Source organism: Oncorhynchus gorbuscha, linkage group LG14, assembly GCF_021184085.1.
Source record: "Oncorhynchus gorbuscha isolate QuinsamMale2020 ecotype Even-year linkage group LG14, OgorEven_v1.0, whole genome shotgun sequence".
NCBI classification, from domain to species: domain Eukaryota; kingdom Metazoa; phylum Chordata; class Actinopteri; order Salmoniformes; family Salmonidae; genus Oncorhynchus; species Oncorhynchus gorbuscha.
Window position 1 is genome coordinate 73,997,197 of NC_060186.1, and position 22,229 is coordinate 74,019,425.

At 40.7% G+C, this 22,229-nt stretch overlaps 1 protein-coding gene across 1 annotated transcript in view; it reads left to right on the forward strand.

Moving 5' to 3' along the window:
- The first annotated feature begins 4,597 nt into the window (after window positions 1-4,597).
- The window catches only part of LOC123995393 (serine palmitoyltransferase 2-like), a 47,978-nt gene continuing 30,346 nt past the window's right edge, over window positions 4,598-22,229 (forward strand). The window contains exons 1-5 of the mRNA XM_046298966.1: window positions 4,598-4,844; window positions 12,776-12,970; window positions 14,939-15,093; window positions 15,840-15,988; window positions 16,864-16,988. Of these exons, the coding sequence (XP_046154922.1) occupies window positions 4,686-4,844; window positions 12,776-12,970; window positions 14,939-15,093; window positions 15,840-15,988; window positions 16,864-16,988 (783 nt within the window). The 5' untranslated portion in view covers window positions 4,598-4,685. The remainder of the gene's footprint in view (window positions 4,845-12,775; window positions 12,971-14,938; window positions 15,094-15,839; window positions 15,989-16,863; window positions 16,989-22,229) is intronic.

Here is a 22,229-nt window from a genome sequence, read left to right on the forward strand (position 1 = left end):
GTGTAGTGTGTATATGTGTAGTGTGTAGTGTGTACATGTGTAGTGTGTAGAGTGTATATGTGTAGTGTGTGTATATGTGTAGTGTGTGTGTATATGTGTAGTGTGTGTATATGTGTAGTGTGTGTGTATATGTGTAGTGTGTGTGTACATGTGTAGTGTGTGTGTATATGTGTAGTGTGTGTGTATATGTGTAGTGTGTGTATATGTGTAGTGTGTGTGTATATGTGTAGTGTGTGTGTATATGTGTAGTGTGTAGTGTGTATATGTGTAGTGTGTATATGTGTAGTGTGTGTGTGTATATGTGTAGTGTGTATATGTGTAGTGTGTGTGTATATGTGTAGTCTGTAAATGTGTAGTGTGTGTGTATATGTGTAGTGTGTATATGTGTAGTGTGTATATGTGTAGTGTGTACATGTTTAGTGTGTATATGTGTAGTGTGTATATGTGTAGTGTGTACATGTGTAGTGTGTATATGTGTAGTGTGTATATGTGTTGTGTGTGTGTATATGTGTAGTGTGTATATGTGTAGTGTGTGTGTATATGTGTAGTGTGTATATGTGAAGTGTGTATATGTGTAGTGTGTACATGTGTAGTGTGTATATGTGTAGTGTGTACATGTGTAGTGTGTAGTGTGTATATGTGTAGTGTGTACATGTGTAGTGTGTATATGTGTAGTGTGTCTATGTGTTGTGTGTGTGTATATGTGTAGTGTGTATATGTGTAGTGTGTGTGTATATGTGTAGTGTGTATATGTGTAGTGTGTACATGTGTAGTGTGTATATGTGTAGTGTGTCTATGTGTTGTGTGTGTGTATATGTGTAGTGTGTATATGTGTAGTGTGTGTGTATATGTGTAGTGTGTATATGTGTAGTGTGTACATGTGTAGTGTGTACATGTGTAGTGTGTATATGTGTAGTGTGTATATGTGTAGTATGTGTGTATATATGTAGTGTGTATATGTGTAGTGTGTATATGTGTAGTATGTGTGTATATATGTAGTGTGTATATGTGTAGTGTGTACATGTGTAGTGTGTATATGTGTAGTGTGTATATGTGTAGTGTGTATATGTGTAGTGTGTATATGTGTAGTGTGTACATGTGTAGTGTTTATATGTGTATATGTGTAGTGTGTACATGTGTAGTGTGTATATGTGTAGTGTGTATATGTGTTGTGTGTGTGTATATGTGTAGTGTGTATATGTGTAGTGTGTACATGTGTAGTGTGTATATGTGTAGTGTGTACATGTGTAGTGTGTATATGTGTAGTGTGTATATGTGTAGTATGTGTGTATATATGTAGTGTGTATATGTGTAGTGTGTATATGTGTAGTATGTGTGTATATATGTAGTGTGTATATGTGTAGTGTGTATATGTGTAGTATGTGTGTATATATGTAGTGTGTATATGTGTAGTGTGTACATGTGTAGTGTGTATATGTGTAGTGTGTATATGTGTAGTGTGTATATGTGTAGTGTGTGTGTATATGTGTAGTGTGTATATGTGTAGTGTGTATATGTGTAGTGTGTGTGTATATGTGTAGTGTGTATATGTATAGTGTGTATATGTGTAGTGTGTATATGTGTAGTGTGTATATGTGTAGTGTGTATATGTGTAGTGTGTATATGTGTAGTGTGTATATGTGTAGTGTGTGTGTATATGTGTAGTGTGTATATGTGTAGTGTGTGTGTATATGTGTTGTGTATATGTGTAGTGTGTGTGTATATGTGTAGTGTGTGTGTATATGTGTAGTGTGTATATGTGTAGTGTGTATATGTGTAGTGTGTATATGTGTAGTGTGTATATGTGTAGTGTGTGTATATGTGTAGTGTGTATATGTGTAGTGTGTATATGTGTAGTGTGTATATGTGTAGTGTGTGTGTATATGTGTAGTGTGTATATGTGTAGTGTGTATATGTGTAGTGTGTGTGTAAATGTGTAGTGTGTATATGTGTAGTGTGTGTGTATATGTGTAGTGTGTATATGTGTAGTGTGTATATGTGTAGTGTGTATATGTGTAGTGTGTGTGTATATGTGTAGTGTGTGTGTATATGTGTAGTGTGTATATGTGTAGTGTGTATATAGGTGTAAATTATAGGTGGGCTATGTACAGGTGCAGTAATCTGTAAAGTGCTCTGACAGTGTGTATATGTGTAGTGTGTATATGTGTAGTGCTCTGACAGTGTGTATATGTGTAGTGTGTATATGTGTAGTGCTCTGACAGTTGGTGCTTAAAGCTAGTGAGGGAGATATGCGTCACATCATATGGATGGAAGCCTCGGGAGGCTAGCAGAGGCCAGATTGACCTCTGTACGGCTTCCCCCGTGCACCTCTCAAATTTTGTAACAATGTAGATTTACATTTACATTTAAGTCATTTAGCAGACGCTCTTATCCAGAGCGACTTACAAATTGGATGGCTCCGTATACCTCCGCATTGACTTGATTGGTTGACCGGTAGGTAAGGGCGGGAGGTCCTGTATACACACAAACTCACTTTCTTGACAACTTCCTTCACAACAGCCAGTGGTGTATCGTACTCACAGTAAATAAAATACTTTAAAGTACAACTTAAGTCGTTTTTGGGAGGTATCTGTACTTTACTTTTTATATATTTGTTTTACTTTTTATTTTACTTCACTTTCATTCCTAAAGAAAATAATGTACTTTTAATTCTATACATTTTCCCAGACACCCAAAAGTACTTGTTACATTTTGAATTGTTAGCAGGACAGGTAAATTGTCCATTTTCTATTAAGGTACCTTTATTTTTACTCAAGTATGACGCCGCTGACAACAGCTCTGCACTGCTCGGCGAAGCGAAATAAGAATTCATGCCCTTTCTTCTACAGAGGACATATCACCATAAACGCTGAACGGCCAATGCAGATGTCAGATTGACCATGCAGCGCCTCCAGCGCTCTATTTCAAATATAAATATATAAATACACTTGTTTGTTGTTGTTATTTTTGCGGGGGGGGGGGGGGGGCACTTGACCTCAGGATAACAAGGGCTATTGTTTTATGTTCTCTCCGTGGCATTGACTCCAAGATCAGGAGTGTTATGTCCTTCTACTTCAGGAATGTTTCAGCTGCCAACCAAAGCACAGGCTATGACTACTACGTTCGTTATCTTCCACTTCCTGTACTGGGAGGTACAAGAGGAAATGACTGGTAGATAAATGAAATAGCATTATGCGATAAGGTTACCTTTTATTATTAAGGTTACCTATATTATGAAGTGTTTATGAATGACTATCATACAATTTTAAACAACAAATTATAGCTGTTTAAAAAGGTTTTAAAGCTTTACCGAGCGGGATATTGTATAGCTGAAGAAAGGCCCACTGAAAGAGGAGCAGATAAGGATCGGGTTACTGTTGCAGGCCCTGTGCCAGTCATTGCGGCAGTATGTTGCTGTGTGGCAGTATTTTGCTGTGTGGCAGTATGTTGCTGTGTGGCAGTATTTTGCTGTGTGGCAGTATGTTGCTGTGTGGCAGTATGTTGCTGTGTGGCAGTATTTTGCTGTGTGGCAGTATGTTGCTGTGTGGCAGTATTTTGCTGTGTGGCAGTATGTTGCTGTGTGGCAGTATGTTGCTGTGTGGCAGTATGTTGCTGTGTGGCAGTATGTTGCTGTGTGGCAGTATGTTGCTGTGTGGCAGTATTTTGCTGTGTGGCAGTATGTTGCGGTGTGGCAGTATTTTGCTGTGTGGCAGTATGTTGCTGTGTGGCAGTATGTTGCTGTGTGGCAGTATTTTGCTGTGTGGCAGTATGTTGCGGTGTGGCAGTATGTTGCTGTGTGGCAGTATGTTGCTGTGTGGCAGTATGTTGCTGTGTGGCAGTATTTTGCTGTGTGGCAGTATGTTGCGGTGTGGCAGTATGTTGCTGTGTGGCAGTATGTTGCTGTGTGGCAGTATTTTGCTGTGTGGCAGTATGTTGCTATGTGGCAGTATTTTGCGGTGTGGCAGTATGTTGCTGTGTGGCAGTATGTTGCTATGTTTGTGTTCAACAGTAGGCTATGACTCGGGTAACTCACCAAAAAAAGGTGTCATGTGCAATTGACATTACGTCCCAAATGGCACCCTAGTCCCTATATAGTGACCTACTTTTCATCAGAGCCCTATGGGTCCTGGTCAAAAGTAATGCCCTACATAGGGAATGGGGTGCTATTTGGGATACAATTAATTGGTTGAGACTAGGTATCTTGTAGACTGAATGGGTGAGGAAACATATTCTGTCATCTTGGAGGATTGTAAATCGATTAACTGTAAACATTAAACAGGTGGCGTTAGTCACAAAAATACTATTTTCACAAACATGCTATTCAGGGACATCTGGCTCAGTGGGTGGGTGTAAGGAAAATCGTCTCTTTAGACTGTTTTCCTGTAGGCCATGGCACATGACCAAAGTCCTTTACTCACAAGTGAGGTGATACTTCACTGTAAAAAAAATCGTAAACCCATTCAAAAGGTTACTACAGGCTCTTTCGATGGTAATTTACATGGCTAGTCCCGTATTTATTCAGTTTTACATTACGTCATAAACTCCTCATTGGTCGCTGAAAGTTAACAGGGGCGTGTATTTCCGGTAATCTCATATTGGGTATTTGCAGTTTCTCCAGACACAGAGAGAAGAGAAGAGAGGTCCCGGGCACGTAACTATACAAACCTGGATATTCAGGCGAATAAATGCCACCAAGTATGACCAAGAGCTCGGCGAATAAACTGACAAATGGAGATGTTTTCCACCGGACATCCAACGGTAAGACATCATCGAGAAGGAACGGATTCGTGAAGAATAATTGCTTGTTCCAACAACCGCAACAGAAGAATCGGCGCCCGAGTGAGGTGAGGCCCACCCGTCAACACTACTGCTACTACCGCTCGATGAGAAGAGGGAATGACCATTAGGATATCCGCCTAAAATATAGATTGAATAAACACAGCCCATTAAAATGTAGCGACTTATTCCAACTATGTTGATCTGTCGCTTTAAAAAAAAACTAGTATTGAAGTTGAGTCATTGTAACAAGTTTGATAGGGTGGATGCTTTGTGACGAAGTGATTAAGCCTCAGAATGTGTTGAATTATGTGCTGAATTATAATCATTATTTATCGTGTCCGTTTTGTGAAAATGTGGCTTGCATCTCAACACAGCAAAGCATCACCACATAGGTACATCAATTATATATAAGTTACAAACAACTACATCGGCAACACATGTGGTTACACTTCACAGGTCGTATGGGGGAGGGATCTGTTATTTATTCAATTGACATATACTGGTGGGGTTGAATGGTTTCTGGGCTCGGGTGGTTCTGTAAAGATGGACTCTGTGTCGACGGGGTGATGTTAGCAGGTACTCCTGGTTGAGTGGGTGTGTCAGTTAGGTCTCGCTCCTGCCCTCACAACTCCAAGAACAGCGCTTCTATGTTCTTGAGTTTAACTCCACTGATTCCGCTTGACAGCGTTACTATTTTGTGTAGTTTTTGTTTTTAGATGGATAGCTGATTGTACCAGGCTTGGAAACAGACAGTGAGAACACGGAACAATGTATGTTTAGAATATGGCTGATATTATTTTAATGACCGGGGATTTATTTGATCTCCTCATGAAATACAGTCGTTGTCCATTTTTGTATGTCTGTTCTGTGTTTGCAATCCGAGAGTTTTGAGTCGATTTTATATTTCCACAGTATTTGTATTGCCCCATTGATTCTATTGGTTCTGAGTCTGTGTGGATTGGCCCGGTGTCATCTTCTATTGGTTCTGAGTATGTGTGGATTGGCCCGGTGTCATCTTCTATTGGTTCTGAGGCTGTGTGGATTGGCCCGGTGTCATCTTCTATTGGTTCTGAGGCTGTGTGGATTGGCCCGGTGTCATCTTCTATTGGTTCTGAGGCTGTGTGGATTGGCCCGGTGTCATCTTCTATTGGTTCTGAGTATGTGTGGATTGGCCCGGTGTCATCTTCTATTGGTTCTGAGGCTGTGTGGATTGGCCCGGTGTCATCTTCTATTGGTTCTGAGGCTGTGTGGATTGGCCCGGTGTCATCTTCTATTGGTTCTGAGGCTGTGTGGATTGGCCCGGTGTCATCTTCTATTGGTTCTGAGTCTGTGTGGATTGGCCCGGTGTCATCTTCTATTGGTTCTGAGGCTGTGTGGATTGGCCCGGTGTCATCTTCTATTGGTTCTGAGGCTGTGTGGATTGGCCCGGTGTCATCTTCTATTGGTTCTGAAGTTTGTCATTTCCTTGTTTTTTTTACATTAAGAATGCGTCTGTTTTCTTTGCACCATTCTGTGAAGTGTGTTATTTCTGTCCTGTAGTCATCCTGGACCCCTCGATTAGACTGAAGAATAGGCTATGGGTGTTAGACAGCATAATCATAGGCTGTTATGCTTTCACTGTGTAGGTTATTTAGTTTACTAACTAATTAACAATCAGCCACATGCTAGACTCATTTTCACCATTGTTTTCCCAAAACACACTTTTAAAGGAATCATTTACGACATAAAGTCACTCTTATAAACTCCAAACTCCTATCCGGGTTTTAAATGATCAAATAACATTTTATTGGTCGTATGTTTAGCAGATGTTATTGCGGGTTTAGTGAAATGCTTGTGTTTCTAGCTCCGACAGTGCAGTAATTTCTAATGAATCATATCTAACAATTGCACATATACTCAATACACACAAATCTAAGTAAAGGAATGATGAATATATAAATATATGGATGAGCAATGTCAGAACGGTATAGCCTAAGATTCAGTAGAATAGAATACAGTATTTACATATGAGATGAGTAATGTAAGATATGTGAACATTATTAAAGTGACTAGTGTTTCATAAATTGAAGTGGCCAGTGATTCCAAGTATATGTATCTAGGCAGCAGCCTCTAATGTGCTAGTGATGGCTATTTAACAGTCTGATGGCCTTGAGATAGAAGCTGTTTTTCAATCTCGGTCCCTGCTTTGATGCACCTGTACTAACCTCGCCTTCTGGATGATAGCGGGGTGAACAGGCAGTGGCTCGGGTGGTTGTTGTCCTTGATGATCTTTTTGGCCTTCCTGTGACATCGGGTGCTGTTATTGTCCTGGAGGGCAGGTAGTTTTCCCCCGGTGATGTGTTGGGCAGACCACACCACCCTCTGGAGAGCCCTGCGGTTTCGGGTGGTGCAGTTGCCATACCAGGCGGTGATACAGCCCGACAGGATGCTCTCAATTGTGCATCTGTAAGAGTTTGAGGGTCTTAGGTGACAAGCCACATTTTCTTCAGCCTCCTGAGATTTGAGCTTGTTGCTTCTTCTTCACCACACTGTCTGTGTGGGTGGACCATTTCAGTTTGTCAGTGATGTGTATGCCAAGGAACTTGAAGCTTTCCACCTTCTCCACTGCGGTCCTGTTGATGTGGATAGGGGGGTGCTCCCTCTGCTGTTTCCTGAAGTCCACAATCATCTCCTTTGTTTTGTTGATTTCCTGGCACCACACTCCCAGATCCCTCACCTCCTTGCTGTAGGCTGTCTTGTCATTGTTGGTGATCAAGCCTTTGGAACCCCAGTGTTGAGGAGTGAAGGTGGAACATACGTCTTGTGTCTGAGCCGTTGAATTGCGTCTCCTCTTCATTTCTGTACTGACCTTTTGCCTGTTTGATTGCCTTACGGAGGGAATAACTACACTGTTTGTATTTGGCCATATTCCCAGTCACCTTGCCATGGTTAAATGCGGTGGTTCGTGCTTTCAGTTTTGCACAAATGCTGCCATCTAGCCACGGTTTCTGGTTATGGCAGGTTTTAATAGTCACAGTGGGTACCACATCTCCTATACACTTCCTGATAAACTCAGTTACCGTATCAGTATATACGTCGATGTTATTTGCTGAAGCTACCAGGATAATTTCCCAGTCCGCGTGATCAAAACAAACTTGAAGCGTGGATTCCGATTGGTCATATCCGTGGTGAACAGTTCTTAGCACAGGTACTTCCTGTTTGAGTTTCTGCTTTTAGGAAGGGAGGAGCAAAATTAAGTCATGGTCATATTTGCCGAAAGGGGGGTGGGGGAGGGCCTTGTAAGCATCCCGGAAGTTGGAGTAGCAGTGGTCGAGTATTTTAGCAGTGCGAGTACTACAGTCTGTGTGAGAACTTCGGAAGCCTTTTTCTCAAATTTTCTTTGTTCAAATCCTCAGCCACAATACATGCGGCCTCAGGATATGTGGTTTCCAGTTTGCATAACATGACGATTAGATTTTTTAGGACCCCCCCCCCAATTAGCCAAAGCCAATGATGACAGATGGTCTTACTGGGGTCTAACACCATAACCTAAAAGACTAAACATTTAAACACGTGAACATGTAGTTTGTGTGTTGTAGAAGTTCTTCTGACACTGACACTACCATGCAGAGTACATGTCAGAACGGGGAGGCTGGGCAGTTGGTTGGTCAACACAACTGCAGAGGAGTACTTTGTCTCCCAGGCAACACACACATGACCCAACACAAGCCTCCCCCTGGGGATAATGGCTGCTGGCTATAGGAAGTGTCCTTGGGAGGGTTGAATGTCTCTGAGGACAGAAGGAGAGAGGATGAGGAAAAGGGACGCTGACAGCTGGGCTTTGATATGTTGGGAGTTTGGGGTGGTTGGACACACGAGGCTACTGCGGAATTCTAAATTGAACCATTTTTCCTTTACCCCTCGGGCAATGTAGATATGAAAGGGTTGTATAGAAACCAAACAACATGGTAATAACATACAGTGGGGCAAAAAAGTATTTAGTCAGCCACCAATTGTGCAAGTTCGCCCACTTAAAAAGATGAGAGGCCTGTAATTGTCATCATAGGTACACTTCAACTATGACAGACAAAATGAGAAAAAAATCCAGAAAATCACCTTGTAGGATTTTTAATGAATTTATTTGCTAATTATTTACATTTAACATTTAAGTCATTTAGCAGACGCTCTTATCCAGAGCGACTTACAAATTGGTGCATTCACCTTATGACATCCAGTGGAACAACCACTTTACAATAGTGCATCTAAATATTTTAAGGGGGGAGGGGGTGAGAAGGATTACTTTATCCTATCCTAGGTATTCCTTAAAGAGGTGGGGTTTCAGGTGTCTCCGGAAGGTGGTGATTGACTCCGCTGTCCTGGCGTCGTGAGGGAGTTTGTTCCACCATTGGGGAGCCAGAGCAGCGAACAGTTTTGACTGAGCTGAGCGGGAACTGTACTTCCTCAGTGGTAGGGAGGCGAGCAGGCCAGAGGTGGATGAACGCAGTGCCCTTATTTGGGTGTAGGGCCTGATCAGAGCCTGGAGGTACTGAGGTGCCGTTCCCCTCACAGCTCCGTAGGCAAGCACCATGGTCTTGTAGCGGATGCGAGCTTCAACTGGAAGCCAGTGGAGAGAGCGGAGGAGCGGGGTGACGTGAGAGAACTTGGGAAGGTTGAACACTAGACGGGCTGCGGCGTTCTGGATGAGTTATGAATTATGGTGGAAAATAAGTATTTGGTCAATAACAAAAGTTTCTCAATACTTTGTTATATACCCTTTGTTGGCAATGACAGAGGTCAAATGTTTTCTGTTAGTCTTTACAAGGTTTTCACACACTGTTGCTGGAGTAATATTCTCTATACACTTGACCTATATACTACCGTCTGATCTTAATAACAAGTGTCTTGGGGACAGGAATTCATCCTTCATAAGCATTGGAATTTGGAGCATTTTGAATTCAACGTAACTGACCGGTTGTCCCCTTTAACAGGTTGTTGCTCTCAACCCAAACGTGATCTTTGTTGAGCTAGTGATGCCGATAATACAACAGTACCCTCCTTATCCTCCCTGGTTGATACTCCTGGTGTTGTATCACCCTGGAGAGTTTAATAAAGATTAGGTTTAGGAGTGGCAAAAATGGAGAGCCCCCTAGGCATTCACTTTGTTGGCATTGCCCTCTAATAGACCTCTTCATCTAGCTCATGTGACAGAGACACCTCCTGGATGTGTGGAACTCCTCTCTTTTCATGGAACAGGAAACACCCTATTAGATCCCTGTACTGTAGACTACTGTTCCTCACACGACAGTTGGTCTTCGGGCGGTTGCTAATGCACAGCTATAAAATGTGTTCAGATATGATCCGTCTGGTTTTTGTAGTCTGTGGTAGTGGCTGGAGGGCCGAGGTCACTAACTGCTCCCTCTGAACGGTATATTTGACTTTAAACATTTCTCTTTGCGTTTTCAGTTCGCTTCAAGGTCTAGTTGTTAGCTGTTAGACCTGTATGTGGTTTAGTGGTGTAGTTTAGAGGGCTATTTCATCATCACTGATGGGAGAATGACTCTGGGACCAGTTTGATCAGTTCTGAGCTGCATTGAGCACGTAGTTCACACGCTCACCCACCATAAAGGTAGAGAGCAGCATGACTGGGTCACATGTGGTTGCTAAGCAGCCAGGGTTTAATGGGTGACCAGGCTGACTGACTTTAGGTCATTTGATTTGAGAGTTTAGTTTTCAACACAATAAGCCACAGTTCAGCCTCAATGAAAACCCTCTGAGCCCAGGGTCCAGGGGATCTGGTTTTGCAGGAGGGATCAAAAACACTGTCACTGTATTCAGGGGTCTGTTTTGTCCCACTGTTTTTGACAAACCATTTAATCAAAGGATCTAAGCTGCATGCATAGAGTTGAAGTTGGAAGTTTACATACACTTAGGATAGAGTCATTTAAAATTCGTATTTCAACCACTCCACAAATATCTTGTTAACAAACTGTTTTGGCAAGTCGGTTAGGGCATCTACCTTGTGCATGACACAAGTAATTTTCCCAACAATTGTTTACAGACAGATTATTTCACTTATAATTCACTGTTTCACAATTCCAGTGGATCAGAAGTTTACATACACTAAGTTGACTGTGCCTTTAAACAGCTTGGAAAATTCAAGAAAATGTCATGGCTTTAGAATCTTTTGATAGGCTAATTGACATCATTTGAGTCAATTGGAGGTGTGCCTGTGGATGTATTTCAAGGCCTATCTTCAAACTCAGTACCTCTTTGCTTGACATCATGGGAAAATCTAAATGAATCAGCCAAGACCTCAGAAAAAAATTGTAGATCTCCACAAGTCTGGTTCATCGTTGGGAGCCATTTCCAAACGCTGAAGGTACCACGTTCATCTGTACAACCAATAGTACGCAAGTATAAACACCATGGGACCACGCAGCCATCATACCGTTCAGGAAGGAGACGCCTTCTGTCTCCAAGAGATGAACGTACTTTGGTGCGAAAAGTGCAAATCTGTCCCAGAACAACAGCAAAGGACCCTGTGAAGATGCTGGAGGAACCCGGTACAAAAGTATCTATATCCACAGTAAAACAAGTCTTATATCGACATAACATGAAAGGCTGCTCAGCAAGGAAGAATCCACTACTCCAAAACCGCCATAAAAAAGCCAGACTACGATTTGCAACTGCACGTGGGGACAAAGATCTCACTTTTTCGAGAAATGTCCTCTGGTCTGATGAAACAAAAATAGAACTGTTTGGCCATAATGACCAACGTTATATTTGAAGGAAAAAGGGGGAGGCTTGCAAGCCAAAGAACACCATCCCAACCGTGAAGCACGGGGTTGGCAGCATCATGTTGTGGTGGTTATTTGCTGCAGGAGGGACTGGTGCACTTCACAAAATAGATGGCATCATGAGGAAGAAAAATTGTGGATATATTAAAGCAACATTTCAATACATAAGTCAGGAAGATGACCGCAAGCATACAATGACCGCAAGCATACTTCCCAATGTTTGGCAAAATGGCTTAAGGTCAACAAAGTCAAATTATTGGAGTGGCCATCACAACACCCTTACCTCCATCCTATAGAACATGTGTGAGCAGAAATGAATAAGCGTGTGTGAGCAAGGAGGCCTACAAACCTGACTCAGTTACATCAGCTCTGTCAGAAGGAATGGGCCAAAATTCCCCCAACTTATTGTGGGAAGCTTGTGGAAGGTAACCTGAAATGTTTGACCCAAGTACAACAATTTTAAAGGCAATGCTACCAAATACTAATAAATCTCTCTCTCAACTATTATTCTGACATTTCACATTCTTAAATTGGTGATCCTAACTGACCTAAAACTGAATTTTTACCTGGATTAAATTGAGTTTAAATATATTTGGCGACGGTGTATGTAAATTTCCGACTCTCAAATCTTCTGCATGTTTCTATAGAGCAAACAGATTAGGCCTGACTAAAAGTAAACATTTACATTTAAGTCATTTAGCAGACGCTCTTATCCAGAGCGACTTACCATGACCTTGTAAGGAGAGTCAGAGAGATACAGTATGCTGGGTTTAACACTTCTGTATTTGTGCTATGTAGTTTCGTTTCACACTTCTGTATTTGTGCTATGTAGTTTTGTTTAACACTTCTGTATTTGTGCTATGTAGTTTCGTTTAACACTTCTGTATTTGTGCTATGTAGTTTCGTTTAACACTTCTGTATTTGTGCTATGTAGTTTCGTTTCACACTTCTGTGATCAATGGCCCATTTTATTCACTCAAATGCCATTTTGTTGATCTTTTCTCAGCTTGGGTGTGCCCCATGGGACACTGCAATGGTGCAACCACCATTAACCTGTGATGTCTGCAGAAAACTCTAACATTAGAACAGACTCAATAAATGGTGTTTCCAATGCTCCCTCTTTTGCATGACCAAAATTGCATGTAAAAGATGGACACCAACTCCCTTCCAGTCAGCAACACAACCATCTTCTGTTTTGTCTGTATTTTCTTCTTCTCCAGAACAACCATGTTGTTCGTAAGGCCAGCCTGTACAACAAAGCGTTTGTGGAGCAGTTTGAGGAGACTCCTCTGCTTGTGGCGGTTCTCACATACATGGGCTATGGGATCCTCACCATCTTCGGGTACCTGCGGGACTTCCTCCGGCACTGGGGCATGGAGAAGTGCCATGTAGCCAGAGAAAGGGAAGAGCAGAAGGTAAGAGATGCAGATTACTTTTTCCTTGGAGGCTATTCACTTTTTTTCTGTTTAGCTCCTGTCTTGGATGGGTGTTTTTTTCCTCGCTGACTGATCTAGAATCGGATTACCCCGCCCCTGAATCGGATTACCCCGCCCCTGAATCGGATTACCCCGCCCCTGAATCTGATTACCCCGCCCCTGAATTCTTTTTTTTTAACCATTAACCTCTCTGGGATATGTGGGACGCTAGCGTCACACCTGGCCGAAAGCCAGGGGAAATGCAGAGCGCCAAATTCAAATAAATTACTATAAAAATCTAACTTTCATTAAATCACACGTGCAAGATAGCAAATTAAAGCTACACTTGTTGTGAATTTTAAAAAGGCTTTTCGGCGAAAGTAAACAATGCTATTATTTGAGGATAGCACCCTCTTAAACAAAGGGAAACCATATTTCAACCCGGCAGGCGCGACACAAAACGCAGAAATAAAAATATAATTCATGCCTTACCTTTGACGAGCTTCTTTTGTTGGCACTCCAATATGTCCCATAAACATCACAAATGGTCCTTTTGTTCGAATAATTCCGTCGATATATATCCAAAATGTCCATTTATTTGGCGTGTTTGATCCAGAAAAACACTGGTTCCAACTTGCTCAACGTGACTACAAAATATCTCAAAAGTTACCTGTAAACTTTGCCAAAACATTTCAAACTACTTTTGTAATACAACTTAAGGTTATTTTTTAACGTAAATAATCAATAAAATTGAAGACGGGATGATCTGTGTTCAATACAGGAAGAAAACAAACTGAAGCGTTCTGGTCACGCGCCTCTATCTAACAATACACTTCAAGTGACCCTTGTTCAAGATGGCCGTACCTCTTCATTACACAAAGGAATAACCTCAACCAATTTCTAAAGACTGTTTACATCCATCGGAAGCCATAGGAACTACAAGAAGGTCCATTAGAAATCTGAATTCTCATTGAAAACTCATTGAAGAGTGACCTCAAAAAAAAAAAATGAAATCTGAATTGTTTGCCTGCTAAATAAGTTCTGTTATACTCAGACATGATTCAAACAGTTTTAGAAACTGCAGAGTGTTTTCTATCCAAATCTACTAATAATATGCATATCTTATTTTCTGGGGACGAGTAGCAGGTAGTCGAATTTGGGCATGCATTTCATCCGGATGTGAAAATACTGCCCCCTGTCACCAAGAAGTTAAGGATTTGGAGAAATGGCTGACCCTGTGTCAGTGGTTACTGGTTAGGGGCAACTTCTGTCTACCGTCCTTCATTGCCATTCATGCACTGGGGCGGCAGGGTAGCCTAGTGGTTAGAGCGTTGGACTAGTAACCGGAAGGTTGCAAGTTCAAACCCCCGAGCTGACATGGTACAAATCTGTCGTTCTGCCCCTGAACAGGCAGTTAACCCACTGTTCCTAGGCTGTCATTGAAAATAAGAATTTGTTCTTAACTGACTTGCCTGGTTAAATAAAGGTATAAAAACAAATATTTAAATAAAAAAAACAAATTGCTTCTGCTTTAAAATGTCACTTTTAAAACACCCCTCTAAAACCCCTCTCTAAAACGGTTTTGTGATGTAGGCTGTTACAGTGCTAATATTTACTCTGGTGCTGTGAATAGGGTGTGAAATATGCCTGAACAATACAGGGAAGGTGATTTCTCCATTCACATTCCACTACAGCTTTAGCGTTTTTCAAAACCTTTTTCTGTAAACCGCAATGCTCAGTGTAACCACTATGCCAAACCAGTTGTCCTGAAGCTGTAAAAGACACCTATTCCTGTGAGAAATGTGCTTTGTCTATAAACACACTCTTTCTGGCAACAGCTAGTGCACACCAAATGCTTTTGAACAGTTAGGTCAAACTATTTCTTTGAAAGCGTGTGTGTTTGCATAAATTCAGACCGTGTTATTGATTCCAACAATGACTGACTCTGTCTGTCTCTGTGTTTTCTAGGACTTTGTTCCACTGTACCAGGACTTTGAGAACTTCTACACCCGGAATCTATACATGCGTATCCGTGACAACTGGAACAGGCCGATCTGCAGTGTTCCAGGAGCCAAGATGGACCTGTTGGAGAGGGCCTCCAAAGACTACAACTGGACCTTCCAGTGAGTGGCCCATCCCAACCATAATAACTGTTAGAGTTTGTATTTGCTACTGTACACTCTGGACCTGGCTTTTACAGGGAGTAGATGAGTCTGTGTGAGAACTAGCCATGTTTTATTTTTTTTTATTTAACTAGGCAAGTCAGTTAAGAACAAACTCTTATTTTCAATGATGGCCTAGGAACTGTGGATTAAATGCCTTGTTCAATGACAGATTTGTACCTTGTCAGCTCGGGGATTCGAACTTGCAACCTTTCGGTTGCAAGTCCAACGCTCTAACCACTAGGCTACGCTGCCGTCCCAAATGTCATGGAAGGGTCTTTCATGCCCCCTCTATCACCTACAGGTCATTGCCCTACTTACAATGATAAGAGAGGGAAGTCTATCTGGGGACGAACGTGATGTGTAGAAACCAACAGACAATATCTGTCACGTATCGTTGTGTGGTAATGGTTAACCTCATTCACTCTTTGCTAGGCATGATATGCTGTTGTCACAACTACATGTAAGTGTTAGGGAACCCGTCAAGAACAAGTTAAAAACAAAACCTGATGTTATTGTCAACACGATAGCTACTCTTGCTTCTTGTCAAAACTCACAAGTACAGTATAAAACCCCCCAAAAAACAGAAGCCTTGGTTTGGTGTGTTTAAGCTTTATCAGAAGGTTTTTAAATCCAGGACAATGTGAGCTCAGACCTCCTCCAACACAACAGTAGTTCTGTCTCGTCAGAGTTTTCTTTCTATCCAGACACACAGGCAAGCTGGTGAAAGACGTGATCAACATGGGTTCATATAACTACCTGGGCTTTGCTGAGAACACTGGGAGGTGTGCCGACGCTGCCACAGAGTCCACCCACCACTATGGCGTTGGAGTGGGTAGCACCCGCTATGAGATGGGTAAGACGTGGATATAATCACTTTCTTGTTGGGGACGAGGCCCGTTTTGTTTTTAAACCACTCTGTGGACCGCAGGTAGAGCATGTTGCTTACAACGCCAGGATAGTGGGTTCGATTCCCGGTACCACCAGTTCCTAAAATGTATGCACGCGAGACTGTTACGTCGCATGGATAAACGTGTCTTCTAAATGGCTAATGTTATTTAAAAGGAAGCGCTGATACACACCGTTGGTAAAATATCCACTGCAGACAACCTTCTGGGGACAAACTGGCCCACTCATTCTGTTGTTGGGCTTGGTTGTGCCGTCTACTTTAGTAGTTTTGCCATTTTGAAAGGAAACAAGGAATCAAAAGTCCTCTGTTGTCATGTACCCCACATTGACAGAGCACAGAGTAGAACGACATGTTGGACATTAACATTCTAGTCAAGTCGTCCTCCATGCGTCATTTATGTCAGGCCTTTATGTGCAGCAAGCTGTTGTTCTGGGGTAGTGCATCTTTGTGTTGTTGTATTGAGTTAAAAATGGATAGTGATGTTGATTTAGAGCATCACTGTAACTGAGCTGGATCCCAGTGAGTTTTAGTGATGTTGATTTAGAGCATCACTGTAACGGACCTGGATCCCAGTGAGTTTTAGTACATCTGTTTCTGATGTCATGCACACTTTATGTTGACAAGCACACTTTATGTTGACATGCACACTTTATGTTGACATGAACACTTTATGCTGACATGCACACTTTATGCTGACATGCACACTTTATGCTGACATGCACACTTTATGCTGACATGCACACTTTATGCTGACATGCACACTTTATGCTGACATGCACACTTTATGCTGACATGCATCTTTCTGTTCCTGCTGTGTCCAGGTAACCTGGACATCCATGAGGAGTTGGAACAGCTGGTTGCTAGGTTCCTGGGGGTGGAGTCATCTATGGCCTTTGGGATGGGCTTCGCTACCAACTCCATGAACATTCCGGCTCTGGCTGGAAAGGTAGGGATAAAAATATATATTTATTTCTCACGTGCTTCGTAAACAACAGGTAAATGGTTACTTATGCGTCCTTATCTAACAATGTATATTTATTTAAAGATGCATTAAAACAGAGAAATAGTGACACAAGCAATAAATACACAGTAAATAACGAATACAAATATTAAGTTCATATAACATGGCTGTTTTACAGGGAGTATATAATATAACATGGCTATATATACAGGGAGTATAATATAACATGGCTGTTTTACAGGGAGTATAATATAACATGGCTGTTTTACAGGGAGTATATAATATAACATGGCTGTTTTACAGGGAGTATATAATATAACATGGCTGTTTTACAGGGAGTATATAATATAACATGGCTGTTTTACAGGGAGTATATAATATAACATGGCTGTTTTACAGGGAGTATATAATATAACATGGCTGTTTTACAGGGAGTATATAATATAACATGGCTGTTTTACAGGGAGTATATAATATAACTATATACAGGGAGTATATAATATAACTATATACAGGGAGTATATAATATAACTATATACAGGGAGTATATAATATAACTATATACAGGGAGTATATAATATAACTATATACAGGGAGTATATAATATAACTATATACAGGGAGTATATAATATAACTATATACAGGGAGTATATAATATAACATGGCTGTTTTACAGGGAGTATATAATATAACATGGCTGTTTTACAGGGAGTATATAATATAACATGGCTGTTTTACAGGGAGTATATAATATAACATGGCTGTTTTACAGGGAGTATATAATATAACATGGCTGTTTTACAGGGAGTATATAATATAACATGGCTGTTTTACAGGGAGTATATAATATAACATGGCTGTTTTACAGGGAGTATATAATATAACATGGCTGTTTTGGCTATATAATATAACTATATACAGGGAGTATATAATATAACATGGCTGTTTTACAGGGAGTATATAATATAACATGGCTGTTTTACAGGGAGTATATAATATAACTATATACAGGGAGTATATAATATAACATGGCTGTTTTACAGGGAGTATATAATATAACATGGCTGTTTTACAGGGAGTATATAATATAACATGGCTGTTTTACAGGGAGTATATAATATAACTATATACAGGGAGTATATAATATAACTATATACAGGGAGTATATAATATAACATGGCTGTTTTACAGGGAGTATATAATATAACATGGCTGTTTTACAGGGAGTATATAATATAACTATATACAGGGAGTATATAATATAACTGGCTGTTTTACAGGGAGTATATAATATAACTATATACAGGGAGTATATAATATAACATGGCTGTTTTACAGGGAGTATATAATATAACATGGCTGTTTTACAGGGGTATATAATATAACATGGCTGTTTTACAGGGAGTATATAATATAACATGGCTGTTTTACAGGGAGTATATAATATAACTATATACAGGGAGTATATAATATAACATGGCTGTTTTACAGGAGTATATAATATAACATGGCTGTTTTACAGGGAGTATATAATATAACATGGCTGTTTTACAGGGAGTATATAATATAACTATATACAGGGAGTATATAATATAACTATATACAGGGAGTATATAATATAACATGGCTGTTTTACAGGGAGTATATAATATAACATGGCTGTTTTACAGGGAGTATATAATATAACTATATACAGGGAGTATATAATATAACATGGCTGTTTTACAGGGAGTATATAATATAACTATAACAGGAGTATATAATATAACATGGCTGTTTTACAGGGAGTATATAATATAACATGGCTGTTTTACAGGGAGTATATAATATAACATGGCTGTTTTACAGGGAGTATATAATATAACATGGCTGTTTTACAGGGAGTATATAATATAACATGGCTGTTTTACAGGGAGTATATAATATAACTATATACAGGGAGTATATAATATAACATGGCTGTTTTACAGGGAGTATATAATATAACTATATACAGGGAGTATATAATATAACATGGCTGTTTTACAGGGAGTATATAATATAACATGGCTGTTTTACAGGGAGTATATAATATAACATGGCTGTTTTACAGGGAGTATATAATATAACTATATACAGGGAGTATATAATATAACATGGCTGTTTTACAGGGAGTATATAATATAACATGGCTGTTTTACAGGGAGTATATAATATAACATGGCTGTTTTACAGGGAGTATATAATATAACTATATACAGGGAGTATATAATATAACATGGCTGTTTTACAGGGAGTATATAATATAACTATATACAGGGAGTATATAATATAATATGGCTGTTTTACAGGGAGTATATAATATAACTATATACAGGGAGTATATAATATAACATGGCTGTTTTACAGGGAGTATATAATATAACATGGCTGTTTTACAGGGAGTATATAATATAACATGGCTGTTTTACAGGGAGTATATAATATAACATGGCTGTTTTACAGGGAGTATATAATATAACATGGCTGTTTTACAGGGAGTATATAATATAACATGGCTGTTTTACAGGGAGTATATAATATAACATGGCTGTTTTACAGGGAGTATATAATATAACTATATACAGGGAGTATATAATATAACTATATACAGGGAGTATATAATATAACATGGCTGTTTTACAGGGAGTATATAATATAACATGGCTGTTTTACAGGGAGTATATAATATAACATGGCTGTTTTACAGGGAGTATATAATATAACTATATACAGGGAGTATATAATATAACATGGCTGTTTTACAGGGAGTATATAATATAACTATATACAGGGAGTATATAATATAACATGGCTGTTTTACAGGGAGTATATAATATAACTATATACAGGGAGTATATAATATAACATGGCTGTTTTACAGGGAGTATATAATATAACATGGCTGTTTTACAGGGAGTATATAATATAACATGGCTGTTTTACAGGGAGTATATAATATAACATGGCTGTTTTACAGGGAGTATATAATATAACTATATACAGGGAGTATATAATATAACATGGCTATATATAGGAAGTATGTACAGGGGGTCCCAGTGGATTCCTGACCCCTTCCATCAGCTCACTCTCGCGCCTCTCTCCAGTTGGCTACCTCAGATACCAACCTGCATCAGTAGGCTAAATGAGGAAGCCTTCAGTAGAGGAGTTGAAACGTTGTAGCCGAGGACCCATCATTAACATTAGAGCCAAAGAATGAGCCACGTTTTATCTACATTTGATGGAGTCGTCTGTAACAGGAAAGGAACCAGAACACGGCTTGTTAAAAGGGCTGTGGTTTAATCAAATAGGCTGCCAACCAGAGAGAGGGACAAGCAGCCTGAAGAAGCATGGCTGTTCTGCTCTTAACAACTTTACCATCAGGCCCAGTAGTTTGTTTATTTAACTAAAGCCCTGCTGTCTGAGGTGAGGAGGGAAATAAACATAGATTGACTTATGCAGTCCTGCCACTCAGGTTTTATGATCTGTTAAAGCTCGGCTGTTGGCTACAGATTTCTGCAGTGCTGAGCAGACAGTCCTGTTGGGGGTGTCTGTCCTCATCTTTCAGTCTTAACCAGTCTACATTTAAGTCATTTAGAATACGCTCTTATCCACAGAGACGTCGGCCTACAGTCAGTGCATTTAACTAAGATCTAGGTCAGACGACCACATATCACTGTCGCATTTTGCATTTCTGAAATTATTTCCAATACTTCCTAATCAAACACAATGGTCTACATATTTCTGCGTGCAAAAATGAGCATGGGGCCAGAGTGATTATTTTTATCTGGAAGGGACAGGAATGTTCTGGGGTTATAGAACTGTTATGTGATCAGGAAAGACTGGACAGGAATGTTCCCGGGGTTATAGAACTGTTGTGTGATCAGGAATGACTGGACAGGAATGTTCCGGGGTTATAGACCTGTTGTGTGATCAGGAAAGACTGGACAGGAATGTTCTGGGGTTATAGACCTGTTGTGTGATCAGGAAAGACTGGACAGGAATGTTCCGGGGTTATAGACCTGTTGTGTGATCAGGAAAGACTGGACAGGAATGGATTTGAACTCCTGTGTCAACCTGTACTATGCACTATCCTCTGTAGTGGCTTGTGATAGGAGGACAGGCAGTTGCCATACTAGCCAGTGATGGCAACTCTCAGTGGTACAGCTGTAGAACTTTGTGAGGATCTGAGGGCCCAGGCTGAATCTGTTCAGCCTCATGAGGGGGAAAAAACGTTGTTTCCTCTTCACCACTGGGTTGCTGTGTGGGGACCATAATATTTCCTTATTGGAGTGGACATTGAGGAACTGGAAGCTCTCGACCTGCTCCACTACAGCCTTTTTGATTTAAATGAGGGCGTGTTCGGCCCTCCGTTTCCTGGTGTCCACGATCAGCGACTTTGTATTGCTGAGGTTGAGGGAGAGGTTGTTGTCCTGGCACCACACTGTCTCTGACCTCCCAATAGGCTGTCTCATCGTCATTGGTGATCAGGCCCACCACCGTCTTCTGCAAACTTAATGGTGTCGGAGTCGTGCGTGGCTGTGGGTGAACAGGGAGTACAGGAGGGGACTGAGCACGCACCGCTAAGGGGCCCCGTGTTGAGGTTCCGCATGGGGGATGTTTTGTTGCAGCCGATCAGGAAGTCGGGAATCCAGTTGCAGAAGGAAGTGTTCAGTCCCAGGGTCCTTAGCTTAGTGATGAGCTTCGAGGACTCTATGGTGTTGAACACTGAACTGTAGTCAATCAACAGCGTTCTCACTTAGATGTTCCTTTTGTCCAGGTGGGAAAGAGCAGTACCGGATTGCAAAATAGATTGTCTCATCTGTGGATCTGTTGGGGCGGTATGTGACTTGGAGTGGGTCCATGCAATGTTTGCAGACTCCATGAAGAGTCTGCGTTACAACTTCCGCTTTAAGCACTAAGTGATTTTGTCTCTCTCTGACCCAGACAAAGTGGTCTTGTTTCAATTCTACGAAATGATTTCGTTAAGAGGTAAATCGGGCTGAGCATATCACACCGAGATGAAACCACAATGGCTGGATTCGTTTGACTGTCACCGTTCATTTTCCTTCTCCCAAGCTCAGCTCAGAGGAAGAGATAATCCATTCTTTGTCTGGATAGGCCAGAAAATGTGACACGTCACTACTTATGCAAATGTAGGGTCTGAAACCTGACACTTGGAAACGGAGAGCAGACAGCCGGGGCTT